The sequence below is a fragment of the Pinus tabuliformis genome, chromosome 1_1, assembly GCF_031772625.1.
Source record: "Pinus tabuliformis cultivar Carrire ecotype Pingquan chromosome 1_1, CPIR1, whole genome shotgun sequence".
Lineage (NCBI taxonomy): Eukaryota > Viridiplantae > Streptophyta > Pinopsida > Pinales > Pinaceae > Pinus > Pinus tabuliformis.
The window spans coordinates 811,704,913-811,726,496 of NC_142297.1; the positions used below are offsets into that span (position 1 = coordinate 811,704,913).

The 21,584-nt window shown below is 37.4% G+C and overlaps 1 protein-coding gene across 1 annotated transcript; it reads right to left on the reverse strand.

Annotated features, from left to right (window-relative positions):
- Positions 1-17,206: 17,206 nt before the first annotated feature.
- LOC149216531 (uncharacterized) lies at positions 17,207-18,134 on the reverse strand. Its single transcript, XM_089391226.1, has one exon. The coding sequence runs from the start codon at positions 18,066-18,068 to the stop codon at positions 17,373-17,375; it is 696 nt and encodes a 231-aa protein (XP_089247352.1). The 5' UTR covers positions 18,069-18,134; the 3' UTR covers positions 17,207-17,372.
- Between the last annotated feature and the right edge of the window lie 3,450 nt (positions 18,135-21,584).

The following is a 21,584-nucleotide window of genomic DNA, read 5'->3' on the forward strand; positions in this document are numbered from 1 at the left end:
CTACCACGTTCTTTTCCCAGAATATTGCATTGGTGTGGTCTGACATGAAGCATTTTGAGCCTGTATGTTCTTCATCATCAACTTAAATCAGCTGAAATGGAATTCTGTGCATTGTGGGTCTTACATCCGCTGGACTCGTTTCTTGGTTATTGTTTGTTCTAATCAGTCGCATACATGCCCCTTTTTAAGCCGAGCATTCTATCTTACCCTACGCGGCCCTCTCCACACACTGTTGTTAACATCCATTTTGCATTTGTCCCCACTCCTGCTATCTCACCCAAAGCGATTTGTTGTGCTACAGGGAGATCGAGTACGCATAGGTATTGAGGAATTCCAACAAAGAAGGAAAAGCTCCGCCTCATCCCACAGATTCCGTAAAGGGAGAGAGCCAAAAGCTGTTGACCAGAACACCCCTCCTACACATTTTAGAAATTAGAGTACCACAGCAGAAAGAAGGACTATTCCTTACTTAAAGAATCTACAACCTTTGCATCAAGGATGATGATTTCATCATATATGTTGCAAGAATGGAGCCAAAAGTCTCAGCAGAATTAGTATTTCCACCCAAAGCTTTCGTGCTAGGGGTCTTCATTTCATTGCTGCTCAGTTGATACACTTGGCCTATGAGTGAATGATGAGGGGTTGTATTACAATTATTATTTATCTCTCCACAAAAATGCTAAAATATTCAGCAAGAAGGTGGTGATCAATGCGAATAAACCAATTATCTGCGCACACTTGTGGTACCATTCGTAGGAGCTGCAGTTCTTAAACCAAAAAAAAATAAAATCGAGTGAAGGGTTTAGTATTGGTCTTGGATTCCTGGCTCTCCAGTTCTCCTCCATTGATATGTTGCTCCGATGCTATTGCTATTGTTGTCCAGAGCCTATGCGTGAGAGCCTCCTCTCCTGTGCGAATGGTATGATTATTTTTAATAACTATGAGCTGTTGCATTGTATATGTGTATGGTAGTGAGTCGGTGAATGATGAATGCCATTACACTGAATGATATTGCGGTGTATGGTATTACGTTGAACCTTGTATACATCCATCTCCTCAAGTTCACTTTCAGATTCTTTTGGAATCTCAAATACTTGTGCACTCTATCTCATTCTTGTATGTTGAATTAAATGGTGGGTGCTTCATTTGATTGAATGTTGTGATGCTTCTGATCCTTTGATTAAAGATTAAAGTCTTGTGCAGTGTGTAGAGAGGTTGAAAGCTAGAATTGTTAAACGCTTGATTACGTTTTTGCTCCATGAAGACTGTGGGTCGAGTCGTTCTTGTTGTGAGTTGAAACGTATTGAAAATTGGTCTTGTTACATGCTACACACTACATGGTTCAGGTTATGAGGATTGGAGCATTGAATTGTTTTTTGTGTTGGCTCATTCCTTTTGTCGTGTGTTACGAACCGCATATCTACAACCAATATAATGACTGTGAGACCGTGTGCTTGGAGCTCTGCATAAACCCATGTTTTAGAAGTTCATTGGTCAAGTATCAATGTTTCTTTTGAAGGTCATGGCCTAACATGTTGAATTTTAGAGTGTGGAAGATTAAGGTTGCAAATGAGCAGGCGAGCACGGGAATAAGGTTGTGAAATGAGTATTTTCTTGATTGAGTCGTGGAGCATCGAGGTGGTGTGTTTGAACCCTCTGCGTTGAATGTCGTGAATGGTGTGTTGTGCGTTCAATGGTATCTCCTTTCTTGAAGACCGAAATGGTATGCGTTTAAATTCATTGAAGCCCTTTTTATAGTTGGCACATATATAAAGTGCTTTGATGCTTCGAGTTAAAGTGAGTGCATGTTTTGTCAAGACCATGAAATTTGAATAAAGAAATATCACACTGAGCATGATGGATTACTCAGAGGCTCTTACCGAAAGGTAAAAGACAATCGATTATTCATAAATCATCAAAACTACTTCTTTTAAGTTCTACAAAATGGGAAAATGTAAGGCGCTTCTTATGTGCTTTCAACTTTGCAATTTATGAGATCATGTACAGGTTTGTAAGCCACATTTTATGTGAAAAATTGGGCTAGAATGGGAAAGGACTGGTGCAACCAATATCTTTTGTGGTGAAATTCTTATTTATGGACATCATGTTTAGTTTAGCAGAAGAATTATAGCATATGGGGTTTTCAATATTTGAACTAATTTGGAGATTGGAGACTATTGAGAGCTTCTTTGTCTTAGCATTATATTAGAGCTTGGAGTGCATTGAGATCCTCATTGTTTTACTATTTTTTTGAGGTTAAAAATGGCTCCAATTGGTGCAATATTAGAATTACTGGACAATCTAATACTGTCTACTATGGATAATACAATCAAAATCAGCAAGGATTTTCTCACTGATATTCACAATTGTTTACAAGATGTACATGACAAGATTGAATTTTTGTAGCTTGAATCTCAGCTATAGAAAGTAGAATTACAACAATGGATTCATCATTCTGAACCTGTTTCTATTTAGAACAATCAAGCACACTCCCATAAACAACAAGTCAATAATGTTGCAAATTTAGATTCATTGCCTAATACAATGACAAATTTGCATGCAAAAGCAGATATTCAGCCTGCACTTCCCAAGCCCATCATTAGACCTTGGGAAGAGCTTGTCCACAACAAGCACAAAACTAGTCTTGGATATGAGAAGGACTTGTCCTTTCATATTCCAGACTACTCCAAGCCAATCTAATTTAAAAGTGCTGGATTTCTTTAGGACGGTTCATCTTCACCTTCTCCTTGTGACTGTTCGCCTTCAACTATTCCAGATTCCGCCCCTCTTCCACAACAACAGATTGTGAAATGGCAACACTGTGACCAAGTTTTCCATATGAAATATCATTGTTTTGATCTTCATCCATGTAAGCATTGTCATAAAACTAGTCATTCTTCAAACAGATGCTTCATAAACAAACCACCTGCAAGAACAAAGATTCATCTTGGATGGATCGCTTCTTGGGAATGGGCATCAATAGCCAAGAATATTTTCCAGTCACATGTCAAAACTTGTTCCAGAGTATTGAACGGTCTTGCAGTTGAGTTTTCTCCATCATCTCACCTTGTATTTGACAAGGGGGGAAATGATGGTCATCTACAAGATTTAAAGCCACATCAAGCGAGCTTGAGCCACAACCTTCCATACTAGATTCGGAGTTGTAGCTAGAGACAAAGATTTCCCTGAGCATGCCTTTAGTTGGTAATGCCTCTTGAAGGAATCTGGGACACTTCCTCTAGCAGAAGACTTTAGCTTCTTGCCAGTTTTGGAAGAATTCCAGGAATAGAGTTGGGGACACTTCCTCTAGCAGAAGACTTCATATTCTTGCTAGACTTGGAAGAGTTCCAGGAATTGCATTAAGCATTCCAGAGTTATTGGTCATCCTTAAACCATCACAAGTTGAGACTTCTCTTTTCAAGTTGAATTTCTCCCTTTTATGCGGGGTGAGACCTCCCTTTCATGGTTGAAGGTTTCCCTCTTCAAAACATTAGGAGCACTTCCTCTACCAGAAGAATTGAGCTTCATGCCAGAATTAGAAGAGTTCCTGGAACTGCACAAAGCGTTCCAGTGTTGGTGGTCATCCTTAAACCACCGCCCTTTATACCAAAATTTCAGAGAGCACATTCAGCCTAGCGCTGGCATGCATTTTTTGCACATTTTGTATTATAACTCTCTTCCTGGAATCATACATAACCCTTCGGATTAAAGGGGGGAATGATGGACACCTAATCCTCTAAGTGTTAGTGTGGAAGTCGAATAGACTAAAGGATTCCAAGAGACCACTTGGAATATGAATCTAATGGTCACACCATGTATTATAAATGTATATCATTTGTTAATAATAAATGTACTCTCATGTTTTATCTTTCATAATCTTTCTATCATGTGTGTGTTTAACATATATCTTATTGAGAAATAGTTTGTTTCTCTCCAAAGAGATTGGTCTTTCGGGACATAGTCAATAGTGACTAACCATTCACTGAAGCTCAATGTGTAAATAGTATAGATAGTAGTAAATTATCTCACTATGCTTTGATTGGATGGTGTGAGGTAGCATTGTGCTCTTACATGAAGTTTACATTGGGCCAAATGATATAGTGATTTAAGCATAGCACTCTACTTGACATAATTTCAAGTAATGAATTACATAGTATGAAAATGTTATGTACGCTATGAAAATGTTTTGTATGCTTATGGATTTAAAGAATTAATTGATTAGAGGAAACAACTTAAACATATGCACTAAATAGAATTGTGAAAACAAGGAAAATGTAAGCCCATAATTGCAACAAATCTTATCGCTTGAAGGTTGGAAATGAAGGTCCTCACAATTGCGATTCACGACATCATAGTTGTAAGATGAAGTGTTCTCTTCCAAGATGAAAAAATCCTTGTAATACAAATTGAACTTGGGTTTCATGCATAATATGATTCCTTTTATGAAAAAAATCATAAGAATTACACCATGTTTGGGAGTTTTGATGTTGATGATTATATTGAAATTCAAAAATAGAAATATAAATAATAAAAAAAATATTGATTTGTAAATGAATGAACGATGTATCTATGACGTAATAGATGATAGTACAACTAATGATATAAGGGAAGAATTCTTCTTAGCGACTCTCAGATAAGTATGATACCCCTATGATCATATATGTTGTTTAAACATGTAGATTACATATATGTGACATGTTTGAGGAAATTCCTGTCATGGCTAGTAGGGGTCCAGTCTAGACCTTATTAATGTTTTTACAAATGTATCATCGTTTTGTTGTATAAATTCATTTCTAAACCTGCCATTGAGTTCTAGGAAGTGACCTGGGCTTTGGGCCTAAAAAATTAGCACAAATCCTAGAGTTGCAGGCATAGGTCTGAGAGCAAAAGTCCCTAGACGCATGCATACCCATGCTGTACAAGCATCCAGAGCCTCCCAAACACACCCTTTCCCATATCAAGGGAGCGTCTGGGGGTTTAATGGTATAAAAATTCAGTTGGTTTCAGGGGTTGGTTACCTAAGTTGTTGGGATGGCTCTTGAGACTTATGTTGCTGATGTGGAAGGACTGTGTGGTGTGTTTTCATTGGTTCCACTTCCTTAAGGCCACCTAGGAGGTTGAATCCCATCATAGTGGCCTCTCATCACATATTTACCCTGGTTGGCTGGTTACTTGAGTAAATGTGGGATGAGGGTGTTACAAAGTGGTATCAGCTCAGGTTACACTCTCTTTGGGTCATATCTGATACCACAGAGTGGTATCTGAGTGTGGTTGACCCCTCGGACTGGATGGGTGGTGTGCGTTGGTCATGTATTCATATCGGTTGCATATGTTTTAATCATCCTTGTAGTTTATATGCTTTTTGCATATGCATGGTATTTGTCATGGTTGTAGTGATGTCGCCATGTGAAAGAGGATGTTTTTGTTGTGAAGTGTGTCGTCATGAGTGTATGATTGGTCCCATGTTGTTTATGATTGTATATTGTCAGTGTACATTGGTATGGTTTTTGTTGTCATGCATGATGTCATGGTATGTGTAGTTGATATGGTCATGCATTGATGACCAGAATTTAGCTAGAATGATGGTTATATGGTTATGTGCTTATGTATTATATGTATATATGATGTCAGCATTATGTTTTTACATGTATTATGTTGATTGGTTGATCTTGCCCGAATTTTGCTAAGGTACTTTGGTTTATTGTGATTTGGTTTAGCTCACATAGTATGCCTTGCAGGAAAGAGATAACAAATGACTAGCAAGATGGTAGACTATAAAGATTCTCACTATGAATCAGATCAACAGTGTGGTGTTGGGAACTCTTTTGACATAGCAGACACATTGAGAAGTTTGAAGGAAGAAATAAGGATTTGTAAGGTAGGCAATGATAAAATCATGCAAGAACAAGAGAAACAAGCATAGGTTAATGCAATACTCCTTCAGAGTCTATCAGAATTATAGTGAAAGGGCCACTTCGGATCAACCATGGGCTGGAGGAAAAAACTAATGGGGCATATGGCAGTAGATCTCATCGTGGGCATATGTCGGATAGATATGACAAGATTAGAGATGGAAAATTTTTGGATACTCCAGATAGGAGAGGTGATGGATACATGTATTATTCTAGTTCTGGTTCTAACAGGCATCATGATCGCCATCATTATCACCCTTATAGGAGGAGTAATAGGGAATACTTTCTAGATGAATTTAAGAAAGAAAATCCACCTAATTTTGATGGATATTTGAAGAAGATGGAAGATGTAGAGGTTTGGATACTTGGGATGAAGAATTTCTTTGAGTTGCATAATTACACAGATAACATGAAGGCCATAGTAGACATCTTTAGCCTGAGAGGTAAAGCAGATATATGGTGGGAATATGTGAAGCAAGTTAGAGACATGAGGACAAAGGACTTTAGTTGGCATGAGTTCAAGAGGCCTTTCAAGAAAAAGTACTTGTCAGAAAGGTACTACGACGGTAAGGCCAAAGAATTCTAAGCTAAATATGGGATAAATCATAGATGAAAAGTATATGACCAATTTACTTGAGTTATTGAGGTATGTGCCTATATTAAAGATGAGAAGGCTAAAGTTTGGCGATTTGTCAGTGGTTTTCCATTAGCATTTAGAGATCGAATTGCGTATGATGAGCTTCGGTCATTCAAGGAAGTTATTAGGAAAATGAAGCATTTCTATGAGTAGTTGAAGTGTAAGAATGAATCTTAGAAAGGATGGAAAGGGAATGACAAAGGTAAAGGTAAATGGCAGCTGAAAATAGAAAGGCCTCAAAATGTAGAAGAGAAAGAGAATGCAACACCTTACAATAGGTTCAATGTAGCTAGACAGGGGTATGGATCACAACAACAACATAAAGGTGATGATACTGGATGACTGGAGTGTTGGACATGTGGTAAGGAGCATCCCAAGAGAGATTGTCTATAGAATTAGGGTGGTAGGCCTCAGATATATAGTGCACATGAGGTGCAGACTTTTGGGAATGTTGGTCATAGCATTCCTCGTATTTATGCAACATTGGATAATATGCAGGTATATCACCAGACATCTATCATTGAGATGGACAGTAAGATTTTTGATCAAGTTGTTTCTATTTTGATTGACCTTGGATCTAATTATAGTTATGTTAGTCCTGACTTGGTGGGTAAGTGTGGTTTGAATAAAGAAGTGCATGCAAAATCTTGGTTAGTGCAATTGGCTATACGTACAAAAAAAAGAGTTCATCATTAAGTAAGATCTTGTGCATTTGAGTTGAATGACCTGTCCTCATCAATGCACTTGAATGTATTTTCATTGGGATCATACATTATGCTATTGGGTATGGACTAGCTATACCTTCATAGAACCATGGTAGATTGTTATGACAAAGCCATTGAATGCTTGGATGATAATGGGAACCAAGAGTCTTATAGGCAAGGAAGAAAGCCACATGAGTTAGGATGATGACAGCTATGTAAGCCAAGCACAGTCGCAAAAAAGGGTGTGTTTTATTTGTAGTGCATATTTCTAGCAATAAAGGTAAGGAAGTTGAGGATGCAAATGTTTTATGTAGGTTCCCAGTTCTACAACAATTTCAGGATGTGTTTCCCACAAAGATTTCGGATTTTCCACCTCATAGGGAAGTAGACTTTTCTATTAAGTTGGTACTAGGGGCTATCACCAGCATCAAAACAACCTTACAGGATGAACACTCAACAGTTGGTAGAGTTGAAGTTTCAGTTAAAGGAAATTCTTGACATGGGATACATTAGGCCAAGTGTATCACCTTGGGGCACACCTATATTGTTTGTAAAGAAGAAGGATGGTACTCTTAGACTATGGATTGACAATAGGTAGTTGAACAAAGTGACCATCAAGAATAGGTATCCATTATTGAGGATTGATAACTTTTTTTATCACCTGAAGGGAGCAAAAGTGTTCTTGAAGATTGATGTGAGATCTGAATATCATTAGGTATGCATTAAAGAGGTGGACATTTACAAGACAACTTTTCAGACCAAGTATGGGCATTATGAGTTTGTTATAGTTCCATTCGATTTGACTAATGCTCCAACTACCTAAAGGTGTTTGATGAATAATGTGTTGTGTCCCTGTTTGGAAATTTTTTTTATTGTGTTCATTGATGACATATTGGTATATTACGAAAATGAGGAAGAGCATGTTGAGCATTTGGAAGCAATGTTGAGAATGTTGAGAGAGAATCAGTTGTATGCTAAGCTCAGCAACTAGAGTTTCTTTCAGACTGAGGTACATTACTTATGACATGTTGTCTCCAAGGAGGTCATAGCAGTGGATCCAGAGAAGGTAAGAGCAATCATCAAGTGGGAAACTCCTAGGAATGTAGGTGAGGTGAGATCCTTCATGGGATTGGGAGGTTATTATAAGAAGTTCATTAGGAACTTCTCATAGATTTCTTATCATATTACGTCATTACAAAGGAAAGGTAAGAAGTCTAAATGGACGGAGGAATGTGTTTTCAACTTTGAGCAGCTTAAGTAGTTGTTGGCACATGCTCCAGTGTTAAAGATCATAAATATGGGAAAATATTTTGTAGTATGTATAGATGCTTGCAAGAGTGGACTTGGTGGAGTCCTTATGTAGGAATGAAAGGTAGTGTACTATGAGTCATTGAAACTGAATGAACATGAGAAGAAGTATCTGACACATGATCTTGAATTGGTAGTGATCATTCATGCATTGAAGATGTGTATGCACTATCTTCTTGGTAAGAGGTTTGTACTCATGAGTGATCATAGTGGGTTGAGATACTTGTTTGACCAACCAAATCTGAATTCCATGGAAGTTAGATGGTCGACCAAGATTATTGACTTTGACTTCGAGATCAAGTACATCAAGGGGAAAGAGAACAAGGTTACAGATTCTCTTAGTGGGTGGATATGGGTGAATTATATAATAGTTATTAGATCCTATGGGATATACTTGTGGGACCAAATCTTACAGGATGGTCACTAGGATGGAAGGTATAGGGAGTTTATGCATAGATTGCAACAGAGTACAAGTACATGTAGAGGTAGTGGTAGAGGTAAATGTATAAGTAGTGGCACAAGTACAGGCACAAGTAGTGGTACAGGTACAGGTGGAGGTGCAAGTGCACAGGATGTGGACTACTATCTTACAGTAGATGGACTGGTTAGGTTTAGAGCTAGGATATATGTGCTATACAAGGTGAGCTCAAGAAGGTTATCTTGAGGGAGTTTCATGTGAAACCATATTTAGGTCACCTAGCCTAGAAGAAGACACTGACATTAGTGAATAAATTCTATTATTGGTCAAATTTGAAGATAGATGTAGTAGAGTTTATGACCAGATGTTTGGATTGTCAACAGGTAAAGGCATAGTGTAAGCATCCAGGTGGAATGTTAGAGTTGATTGTGATTCTAGAATGGAAATGGGAGGTCTTTTCAATGTATTTTGATCACAGGTTTTCCCAAGACATCTCAAAAACATGATTCCATCATGGTTGTTTCAAACAAGTTCACAATGGTTGCACACTTCATTCTAGTGAAGACTACATTGATAGTGAGTGATGTAGCATAATTGTTCATCAAGGATGTTGCAGGTTTGGGTACAAAGTTTGCCTTCAGTACAACTTATCATTCACAGATAGATGAAAAAACTAGAAGAGTCAACATGATATTGGAGGACATGTTGAGGATGTACGTGATGCATCAACAGTGAAAGTGGGAAGAGTACCTTCTGCTTGTAGACTTCGCTTACAAGAATGGGTACCAGGAGTCACCGAGGATGAGTTTGTTTGAAGCATTGTATAGGGAGAGTTGTAATAATCCCATAAGTTGGAGTGATTCAGTCAATAGGTTGTTGATTGGACCAAACATTTTGGCGGACATGGAGCGGGAAATGCAGGTAATAAAAAAGAATTTAAAAGAAGCACAAGATAGGTAGAAGTGCTATGCAGATCATAATATGTTGTTCTATGAGTTTCAGGTTGGGGAACATGTTTACTTGTGCGTCAAACTGAAGAAGAGATCCTTGCGGATTGGATCATGTGCCAAGCTGGCACCCCAATTTTATGGACCTTTCAGTATTATTGAGAGGCTCATACCAGTAGTATATTGAATTTCATTAGCTCTGAAAGTGAAAGTCCATGATTTTTTCCATGTGTCATTGCTTAAGAAGTATGTTAAAGATTCTGATCATGTGATTTAATGGTCTGTATTGTAGGTGGAGCTAGATGGAGATTTCAACTTGAACCTCAGTGTATATTATAGAGAAAGGTACTCATTCTCCAGAACCGAGCAATTGGGTAGGTTAAAGTGCAGTTGATTCACTTTGGGCCCCATGAAGGTACCTGGGAGATGATTGATCAGAAACGGGCTATGTTTCCTTCATTGTTTGTCAATTGAGGCAAAGCAGTTTCTATATGATGTTTGGTGTATGTTTTGGCATATTTTTTGGTGTGATGTTTAGGTATATGTACATATGTATATGGATGTAAATGCCACCATGAGATATGTTATAAATCTCCAATAATCGATATGGGTGTCATGTCATTATAGTTTCCATGTTGTTATGTTGTCGTGTTAGTTTTCTTCTCAGCAGGGTGATCATTATAAATATTGCATCAAGTTATGTTATAAATCTCCATGGGAAGCATGTTTTCTTTTCAATGGTTTTGCTGAGGTATATGTTTGGTTGAACACTGAGGATAGTGTCCCCCAAGGGGAAGGGTTCTATAATAGCCCTAGTGAAAGCTCCATGTAGTAAAAGTTAATAAAGGAAAAATAATAACCATGGTTGATGGGACACTTATTCCAAGACGAATGTTGGGTAAGAAATCCTAGTGTGGGTGTTCATTTGGTTTATTATGGCTAAGGAAATTGGAAAAGGCAATGGATGAGGATTTGGAAAGGCAAAATAGAATTTTTGGCACATTTGTTTATGAAAATAATGGAAATTAGGATAAAATGAAGGTGAAAGGTCACATGTTGCATGTGAGGAGGAAAATGAAGGAAAATAATGGAAAATGAAGAAAATAGAGACCTAATTGATAAAAAGGCTTCTAAGTATCAGTTGGTACCTTTTGTCAATTCGGTTTTGGAGCTCTCTCTCTCTCTCTCTCTCTCTCTCTCTCTCTCTCTCCCTCTCACTCTTGGACACTTGGACTTTTCTTGGAGCACTTTCACATTAGATCAAGAAAGGAAAATAAGGAGAGGGAGGAAGGAAGGAGCAAGCAAGGAAGAGTAGGATCAAGTATATACAAAAATATTCTTTGTAGGTGTTGATTTGCATGTGTTTTTTCCTTACTAGATTTGGCATGCATGGTTTTGAATGTGGTTCTTTTCTATCATGACATGGGTTTTTCCTAGTGTGACAATGTTTTCAGCCTATCCTTGCCATTTCTGGATAGCCATGGTGTGATGGGGTTCTCATGTTTTGGGTCAGCTGGATTGTTAGATGGATTCGAAGTTGAGTGAGGTGGATCTCTGAATATAAGAACAGATGGCCTAATAACCCCTGAACCGGACTGTGGGTTGTAGTAAAGCTATATTTTATGTTTCCTCAGTGGGCCTAGGAATGCTCGACCGATGAATGATGGGATTTACGGTAAAGCCTACAGGTGGGTTCTCTCCATCAGGCCTAGTAATCCTAGGATGGGATATGCAGTAAAGCTTGGAGAGTATTCTCTTGGTTTAAGGCCTAGTGATTGAGTGTGGATTGTGGTAGAGCTTGATAGACTAGGAGAAAATAAATTCATCATATTGTAGGTGGAGAAATACGGTGGCATCCATGCTTTTTTTTTCCTAGTGATATGTTGGAGATCATGGTAAAGTCGATTATTGCATGTTTATTGTTTGGCCTAGTGATCCAGTGTGGATTACGATAAAGCCTAGTTTCTATTGATGAGGGTGAGATGGTTTAGCCTCAGGATGCCCTGATTGGATATTTTTGTTTGAGTCCCACATTCATGCTTGGAATATGGAACAAGGGTGATTGGCTGAAGAGAGATTTGGATAAGCCAATCTATGGTCAAGTGGAACATGGTAGTCCCATCCTAGTTTAGTTTTTTCGTTAATTAATAAGATGTTTTTTCCTTAGTATCTTATGTGTAAATGTGTTGGTTTAAATGTGGACTCTATCGCTGATGTATCCTTGATATTTCTATTGTTATTATGCTAGTTATAAGCATGTATTATGATTGTGATGATGTATGGCTCTCCTCATGTTTTTATTTTTAAATGAATGAACAATGTATCTAATGATATAAGGGAAGAATGAAACTAATGATATAAGGGAAGAATGAAACTAATGATATAAGGGAAGAATGCTTCATTGCGATTCTTAGATAAGTATGAGACCCTATGCTCAAATTTGTTGTTTAAACCTATATATTACATGTTTGTGACATGTTTGATGAAATGTCTGTCATGGCTAGTAGGAGTCCACTCTAGACCTTGTCAATGTTTTTGCAAATTTATCATTGCTCTATTGTATAAATTCATTTATGAACCTATCATTGAGTCATGGGCAGTGACCTAGGCTCTCGGCCTAAAAAAGTGGCACAAATCCAAGAGTCATATTAGGTACATGTATGATGATAAAAGTCCCTAGATGCATGCATACCCATGTTGTGCGAGTGTCCAGAGCCTCCCAGACGCACACTTTCCCATATCAAGGGAGTGTCTGGGGGTTTAATGGTATAAAACTTCAGTTGGTCTCAGAGTTGGTTACTTGACTGGTTGGGATGGCTCCTAGGTGTTATGTTTCTGATGTGGAAGGACTCTACGGTGTGTTTCTACCGGTTCCACTTCCTTAAGGACACCTAGGTGGTTGAATCCCATCATAGTGGTCTCTCGTTGCATATTTATGATGGTTGGCCAGTTACTTGGGTAGATGTGGGATGAGGGTGTTACACATATAATTTATCCATAATGTCATGGTTGAACATGGTAAAAAATTAAGGTTTTTAATTCCATGGTTGAAAATTTGTCAAAATTTTAAGGTTTTTCTAAGTTATGATATTTTATCTTTAATGCTATGGTTGAAAATATTGAGAATTTTAGGATTTTTTAGAGTCATGATATTTTATCTTTAACAACATGAATGAAAATTGTTGGAATTTTAAGGCTTTGCAAAGACGTGACATTTTATATTTAACGTCATGTCCAAAAATTGTTGAAATTTTAAGGTTTTTGAGAGTCCTAAAATTTTATTTTTAACGACATTGCTAAAAATGTTGAAATTGTACCCCAGAAAAAATATTGTTCTAGTATCAACAATTTTCCTTTTCATGATGTCTTTTCTTCTCTTTTGCACCAATAAAATTGGTTTTTACTACCATTTTTAAAAAATGTTGAAAAGTTACCCTTAAAAAAATGACATTTTGACATACACACTTTTCATTTTTGGGTTTTTTTCATGTTTTTTTGCTAGAGTTCTCGTTTTGAGGTTAAATTTCTTGTTTGATAGGTCATTTTATTAAGAGTAATGACCATGTCAGTGAGATTGGTCCCTCGCATCCTACATCTTCCAAACATTCATCTAGCTTATTAATGTAAATGGCAAAAAGGGTAAGGGACAAGGGACACCCTTGCTTAACTTTGATATTGCATTTAATTTCTTTAAACCAACCCTTGATGGTGATAACATTCTCATATATACTAGTGATAACAACCCTCAACTTGAGAGGAACCATTATCTCTTCAATTATCTCCGATAGCTTATCTTAAGCCACAGTGTTGAAAGCTTTTCTAAAGTAAAAAAAAAAAGATTGGTTTCATTAATGTGACAATCCTTGATAATGATCCTACGAGTAACAAGGTGGCTCTTTTACCATGGATTTGAAGCCAAAGGCTAATCTTGTTTTCCAATATGAGCCCATACAATTTAGCTAAAATGTGGATGATCATAATGGTCCTATAGTTACAAGGAACATTTTTATACCCAATTTAAAGATAGGCATAATAAGGATTTATGGCCAAATATTATGAAAGTTGTGTTTCATAACCAAATTCAGGAGTTTGTGTATATGAAGGCTAAGGATATATCCTCCCATTTTGAAAATTTCAACTTGATAGCCTTCAATATCCCTAGTTTTCCCATTAGTGAGTTTCTTAATCCCAAACTCCACGTCTTCAAAAGAAAATATATCCTCCTCTATAGGGGTGTTTAGGATGTTTCTCACGGTGTCCGAGGAATCATAAATATTCTTAAGCTAGATGTCCCAGTTCTTTAAGGGGATCAAATTATTTTTTGATTTTAAGAACAAGAATATTCCTCCAAAATGTTCTAGGTTCAACTTTAGAAAGGTCAGGAAGACACTCTTGCTTCTTATTTATATAGGACCTTTTATTTCTTTTGATAATATCCTTATACATACCTATTTTTTCAATGTTTATAGTTTAGTTAGGAGCATCTCTAATCACTTTCCTGGCAATTCTATAATCATTATCATACCAAGGATTGAAAGATCTATTATTCTTTTTATATGACACCTTATTAGAGAACTTGTTAATGGTATTAGAAATGGTTGTAGTAAAATTGGGGTAGATGTGATTAATGTTATCATTATATCTTAAGAAACCTAAATCCCATTTTAAATCCTTTAAGAAGAGATCCAATTTACGATTTTCAAACTGAATATGCCTTTGACTCACACAATTCTTTTGCATGTGGTTGTTATGCATGTAAAGGTTAAGAGTTAAGGATAGAGGTATATTATCAAAGTCAAGCTAATGGTCATTTAGGGGATCGAAATACACAAAATGGTTGAGAACATGGGTATCAAATATCACATAATCCACAACACTACTTCCAAGTCCATGAATACAATGCATCAGGCCAAAGGCTGGCCACTTATTGATTCCATTACAAATTATTAGGCCTTGGAAGCTACAAAGCTTGATTAGCTCAATACCAAATAGGTTCTTGGTTATTTATTCATAATTTCTTTTCAATATACTAGCTAATACAAAGTCCTCGTGAAGCCATAGGGGGTCAGGATTAGAGTCGCTTGGTTTGTAGTGTTTCTAACATTGAATTCCACAAGTAGAAGGATATTAACTTTATTCCCTTAGATTGTGGATATCTTGTTCTAAGTTATTGAAGGGGCAATTCTTATCCATGTTGTTTTTCTCATAGGAGATAGAATTAATAGGAGTAAAATAACATATTGTGGGAAAATCTATTGGTGTAAGAGTCAAAATTTCAATTCAAATGTATTAATTAAGGAGGTCGATCTTAAGGATTTGAATGTTAGAAGAAATATTACTTTTTATATAGCAAGATATACCACCAAAACCTATATGAGAGGATTTCTTGTTCCAGGTTGACAATAGAAAGAAACCATCTATATGGGGGACCCTAGATTCATCATGTTCTCAAGTTTCAATAAAGAAAATAAGTATAAGATCAATATCACTCGAGATCCACCTTAAAATATGACTTTTACGACATGGAAAACCATGAAAGATCCAGAAGAGGATCCAAAGTCTTCCCAATTCCTATTTATCACTTTTATTTTGGACTATATATCTCTAATAATAACTTTTCTATTCCTAATGGTTGCCCATTTGCCTTCCTTTCTTGCCTCCTTTACCTTTTGGACCTCTTTCCTTAGCTCAACTTGCTCTTTTGGAATAATATCCTCATTTATAAATATTCTTGACCCTTTAGGTTTGGGGATTTCCTAACTATATCTAATTTATGGTCATTACAACTTACTTTAATATAGATTAGTTTATGTTTATGCTCGACTATCTTTCCCACTCGTTTTGGTTATGTTACATTAATTGTTTGAATTTGTGACTTAGTTTTAAGTTATTCTTTTAATAGTTCTAATGTGTCCTCATCATTTTGTTCTTTTATATCATCAATTATAAAGTTTGAGGCTCTTTTGTTACTCATGATCTAGTTAAATTAGTTTATTCATTTCCTCTTTTATGGGTCTGACATCAAGTTTATTTTCTATGCTATTTATGGCTGAATTATTATTTAGTTTTTCTTTTAATTCTTTGATCTCATCTCTCACGATGTAGTTTCATTCAAAAATTAGATTGTTTTTTGTGTTCTAATTCAATATGAGGGAGATATAGCATAGAATATGAGGGAGATGTTGTAACGTTACATTAAAATATTTTTAAAAACGTATTCCGACTAATTAATAAAAACATAAAGAACATAAGGAAGATATTGTCATGTAACCTTATGTTAAAAAGAAAAAATTACAAATATATGTTGACTAATTAATGAAAAATAAAGAATAATATTGAATATTTTTCTCAATCAAACTTTTTAACAAAACATACACATATATTGTTAATCAAAAAAAGAAATTAAGTGTAAAATATTGCATGGAATTGGAATTCCAATACTTACAAAACTAAAATGTTACTTGAAAAAAGTTAAATAGGTGTTTTGTAAATTTTATCTTAATAAAAGATAATTAGTATTTGAAATTAAGCAAATTGATATAAACATGTTTTTTGTGAGTTAAATTTTATCAAAATAAAAAGCAATAAGTATTTCTTATATAACTAATATAAATCCATCTGGATCTACCAAGTGGAGAAGGAGCAAATCTCTTAATATGTAAATCTCTTTTTAAATATAAAACTAGAATAAATATTTAAATCTTAAATGATTTGATCCCTTGGACCATTGGTAAAGGAAAAATTAAAATAAATCCATATTAATTCATACATTTTAAAAATTTTAATAATAAAAAATACAATATTACAAAAACAAATTATACAACCAGATTTCAACATAAACCACTGTAATATAAAATAATTATAACACTATAATATTTTTCGAAAAAAATGTTAAATTAAGAAATAAAATATAAAATATTTTTCTGTAGTTTAACATGCAGCAACATTAAGGCTTAGCCCAAGAAAGCCTTATTTGCTTTCCATAATCAATACTTTAATACAAATTGTTTAAGTTATTTTATTTTCATATTTATTTTTAAATTTTCACCTGTATATTTAAATTTTTAAATTTTAGATATTTGAAAATAGAAAATATTTTATTTTATTAATATATATTTATGAGAGAACATATTATAAAGCAGTTACTTCTTTGAATTTACTTTTAACTCTCAACCAATTGTTACCTTACCTGATTTGATAAGATTAATAAGAATAATATTATAGGTTTTAAATTACTTCAGTTAATTAGAGAAATTTCTTATTTGTACAAGAACAGTCCATTAATTAGAAACCTGTATTTGTATAAGACTCTATTTATAAAACAACAAAAAAGTGCGACCCGGGAGAACTCCCAACATATGTTATTCCGAGGGCCACCAAACTGAAACCTACCCCTCAAAACTATAATTGAGATACAAGAAGTTGTTCATTTGTATTCCATTTTGCTTAGGATGAAGCTGCATACTTAGCCTTGTAATCGTTCCAGAGTTTATCAACAGATTTACCAGTGAGATCATGGAAAAATCCGAGGTCCCATCCATTGCGCAGTTTCGAATTCATCTTGGCAACGAAACCAGAGGCAACGGTGTCACAGTACTGGAGAAAGTAGGCAGTCACTTCGTAGCCGTGGTCCCACTTGTCACCGCTGCCGGGCTTAACCCAGTGCGGTGGGGCGAACCCCGCGGTGAGGCGAATATAATCCGCAATGCCTTCGATCAGCCCTGACGGTGCACCGCCCATGCCATCCCACTGCCAAACGTGGGTCACCTCGTGGTACAGAACACCGGTGATCTCATTCTTTACGTCGCCTTGGTAGCTGGCAACGTACTCGGCGCTCAAATGGATTTCGTCGCTGCTCGTGTAGGCAACCCCGTCCATGCTTTCCACAAACAGAGTCACGGTCTGCACGTTCTTCCTGTCGGCCGACGATTTCTCGTTGAAGCTCTGCCAGATGAATTGGGTGGCTCTGCCTATTATCTGCCTGGCTTTGGCGCTCCCTATCTCTTTATCAAATCTTGTCCCGCCGTCGCTACCCTCGGCCGAGTTGTGGACCACGATGTGCAAGGCGTGGCTGTCCTGTGCGGCCATTGCCACAAGAAGAAGCGCAACACAAGTGGTTGCTGCCATCTTCAGGGACGCCATAGAAAGAAGCAGCCTAACGAAATTCTGAGTAAATCAATCCAATTTTTGACAAGGCTTAGAGTAATTCATGTTGTTTGTTTGATCGAGCAGCAACGGTATATAGAGAGCGAGAAAAACGCTGTTCAAAATAATGGAGTACAGACAAGCGTGGATAAAGGGCACTCACATCGTGTGCAGACATTTTAGTCAAAGAATAATCAACACAGTTGCCAACGGTACTTTATAGGGACCAATTGGGTGTGCCTAATATGATCGTGGAAAATAATAAGATAACTCTATTGTCTCGAAACTGGAGACTCGGCCATTCTTTTACATGGAAGGCAACTCATGGTTTATCACACGTGTCTGAAATAGGTGTAAGGGTTTTTATAATGGAGTAAAGCGCATTTGGTTTAAAGGGAGTTTCCTACCTTGCTACAACATCATAAAAATTCGATATAAATTTTTTAATATGATGGCGATTGTATTATAATTCATGATTCGACGATTGACAGATACCATCATATAGAATAGAATAATATTTTATCTTACTGTAATTTTATTTATTTTTAATTTGAAAGTTGTATTATTAGTCCTTGTCATGTGGCAATGGTTAGGGATTATAGAAATCAGATGGCAATGGTTAGGGATTATAGAAATCAGATTTGTTTGATTTAACATTAATTCGAAGTATTGTTTCGCCGAATGCGTTGGTTAGATCAAGGTTTAGATCAAGGTTTTATAATGCTATGTGCCCTCCGTGCCAGGATGACCAAGGTGCTCTGGACTGCCATCTTATTTGGCCTCTTCCCGAGGCGGGAGAGGCCAGAGCTTAGGCTAAAGGAAATAGGTGTGTATATTATCGCTGACTGTCAGAGGAATTCGGGTATTAATGTTAGCGTTTCTTAGCATTAGTTTGGAGTGTTTGGAATTTTAATTGAGTCTTTGGAATTTTAATTGTTACAAATTTTGATTCAAGCGTATTTGCAGGCATGCTGGATGCAAGGGTTGCAGTTGTGCAGCTGTCCATGCATGGAGCTTAATCTGGATCAGGTAGGGTATAACCTTGCGGGCGGTTTCACCTTGCTCTCCCGATGGTCTTCGTGCAGGTCAAGTTATCTGGCGTTCCTTCGATTGCCCTACCAGCTCTTCCTTCAGTTTACTCTGGTTCAAGAGTTGTTAGGCTTCATTTATGTATGTTTTTCTTTGGTTGGTTTTTGAATACGGGATCTGTCATGGAGGAGGCCGCGGGACATTGTTTGAGCAAGGATCTTTTTGGTTGAAAAGGGCTTCTGCTAGGCAATAGAACTAGACTCTGACTGACTAAGGATTTTCAGGGAGCTCAGAGCCTGATGCCCCTCGCCGTCATGGCAATGAGACTCAGCATCCATCGAAAGCGGAATGACCGAAGGAGAGTGTCCCTCCCCAGCGTCCATTCCTTCGTAGTCTTGTTTGATAGTTGGAAAGCGTAACCTAAGCGCAACAACGAGCTTCCGCCAAACAATTGGACTGCTCACTACTTGGACTATTACTCGGAGACTGATCATCCATAGGATAGCAAAGAAAATAGGGTTTCGGTTGCTTCACAGGGTAAGAGGGCTAGGGCTAATAAAGTAACTAGACTCACTAATTTAGTCTCGGGATTGAATTGTGTAATCCAATCCAGTAAGAAACCAAGTGGCTCGATTAAAGGTTTTGAAATTGATCTTGTTTTAGGGGTTTGGGGATCGAGATGATCTTCCATACTATTTCTGGCGAAGAAGTAGAGACATTTGCTGGATAAAAAAGGGTTACTGTACATAAATATCTGAGAAATCTGCGGCAGGGGAAGTAAGCCTTGACATTGTTTGAGCAGGGATCTTTTTGGTCGAAAAGGGAACGAAGAAACGGGAAATCGGCATGCAAGACTGTGTTGTCGAATGGAAATTTAGAAAGAAAAACAGAGGGCTCTACTGTTTCTGGCGGAGAAGTATCTGGTGGTGGAAAAGCTGAAGTCAGGGGACACTTGGCGGAATATTGTGAAATCAAAGCTCAGGGGTTGTTCATTCTGCTATATTTTCGCCCCAAGCTTAATGGTTGGTAACTCCAGGGAGCTCCAGCATGCCGGTTCCCCACCCGGGGCTATCGACAAAGTCCCAGGCCGTGCGGCCCATCACCATGAAATGATCTCTCCCTTCCCGCCGCCTCCACTCTCGTCTCCTTCTCAGCCACGACATGAGCCCCACGCCATGCGGGGTCTCTCTTTCTCGCTCCCGCTCTTTGCCTGAATACAGATATCTGAGCGCGTCGAGGCCGGCATAATAGGGCACAAACACAGCGTCGGGCTGAGTCGGGTCGGGCGTTAAGCAGCGGTACTGCTTCATCCTGGCGCGGAATATGATCTCCAGCATGTAAAAATCTGTGTCGAACCACCCGTTGCCGAGGGAGCTGTTATACGGCTGCCCGAAGCCGCCATTCGCCACTCGCGGACATATGTTGAGCCATTTTGCAAGCCCAAACTCGCACAGTTTGAAGACATCTGTGTTGAATTTCTCGGGCAATTCGTACATGAAAATCCTTCGACCTCTGCAACTGTCCTCAACGAGGCGCTCCGAGAAATCACAATCACATCAGTGAAAAGAGAACAACGATGAGCAAATTAATTAAATTTCCTGATTACCTTCTTCTCGATCGCTGGCTTTACCATACGCTAAGGAGGTTCCTGAGCAGCTCTAGCCAGCCAGCAGCTAGAGACAGATGCGCGGAATGGCTGGTAAGATCCTAAGTTCAATAGGTTATATGGCTTAGCAAGCAGGGAAAATTCATTAAAGCGAAGGCCGTAAGTTAATGAAGCTTAGTATTCTAATTTTTATATTAATGCTAAAGCGTTATAACATACATAAAGAAACGTGGGAGACCTGACATTCAGTCCCTCTAGATTTACGTGTCCGAACCCCTCCTATGTGTACTAAAGTTATCCCCAACATCTGTTGGGCCATCACCTAAGCTGATTTGATGGGGGTTAAGGTAATTCAGGCCATTTGTATGTGTATTGTGTACACATTTCATTCCATTTCACATTATGCATGCAGCGCCCGCTACGTGTAAGTTACTTTTGTTCTTATATAATAAGGTTAGAAATGATTTCGTGGTTACCTTGCTTCCGCTTCTTATTTTGCTTGCGGTCCACTACATTGGTCTATTTCAGGTATTGTTTATGTTATTACATTGTTTTGATATATTTTAGCCTCTGCAGAGTTTCAGCTCAGCTTCTATGTCTTGGACCTTACCAACAAGTTCACATATCTTCATTTGATGTTGCTGGATTTCTGTATACCTCCTGGTTTCCGTTTCCGATATCTTCTTTCTGCTGTTTTCAATTTTGTTAATCAAGTTTAGAAACTTTTCATCTATTTTTAGAATTTCCTCCATAAGCTCTGAATTACAGGAGATTTCACACGTATAGACTAGGAGCTTACAGTAACCTCTTATTAGTGATACAACTATAGCCCGTTTCTAATATGAGTAACTAGTTCAGACTATGTGATAAGACTATTG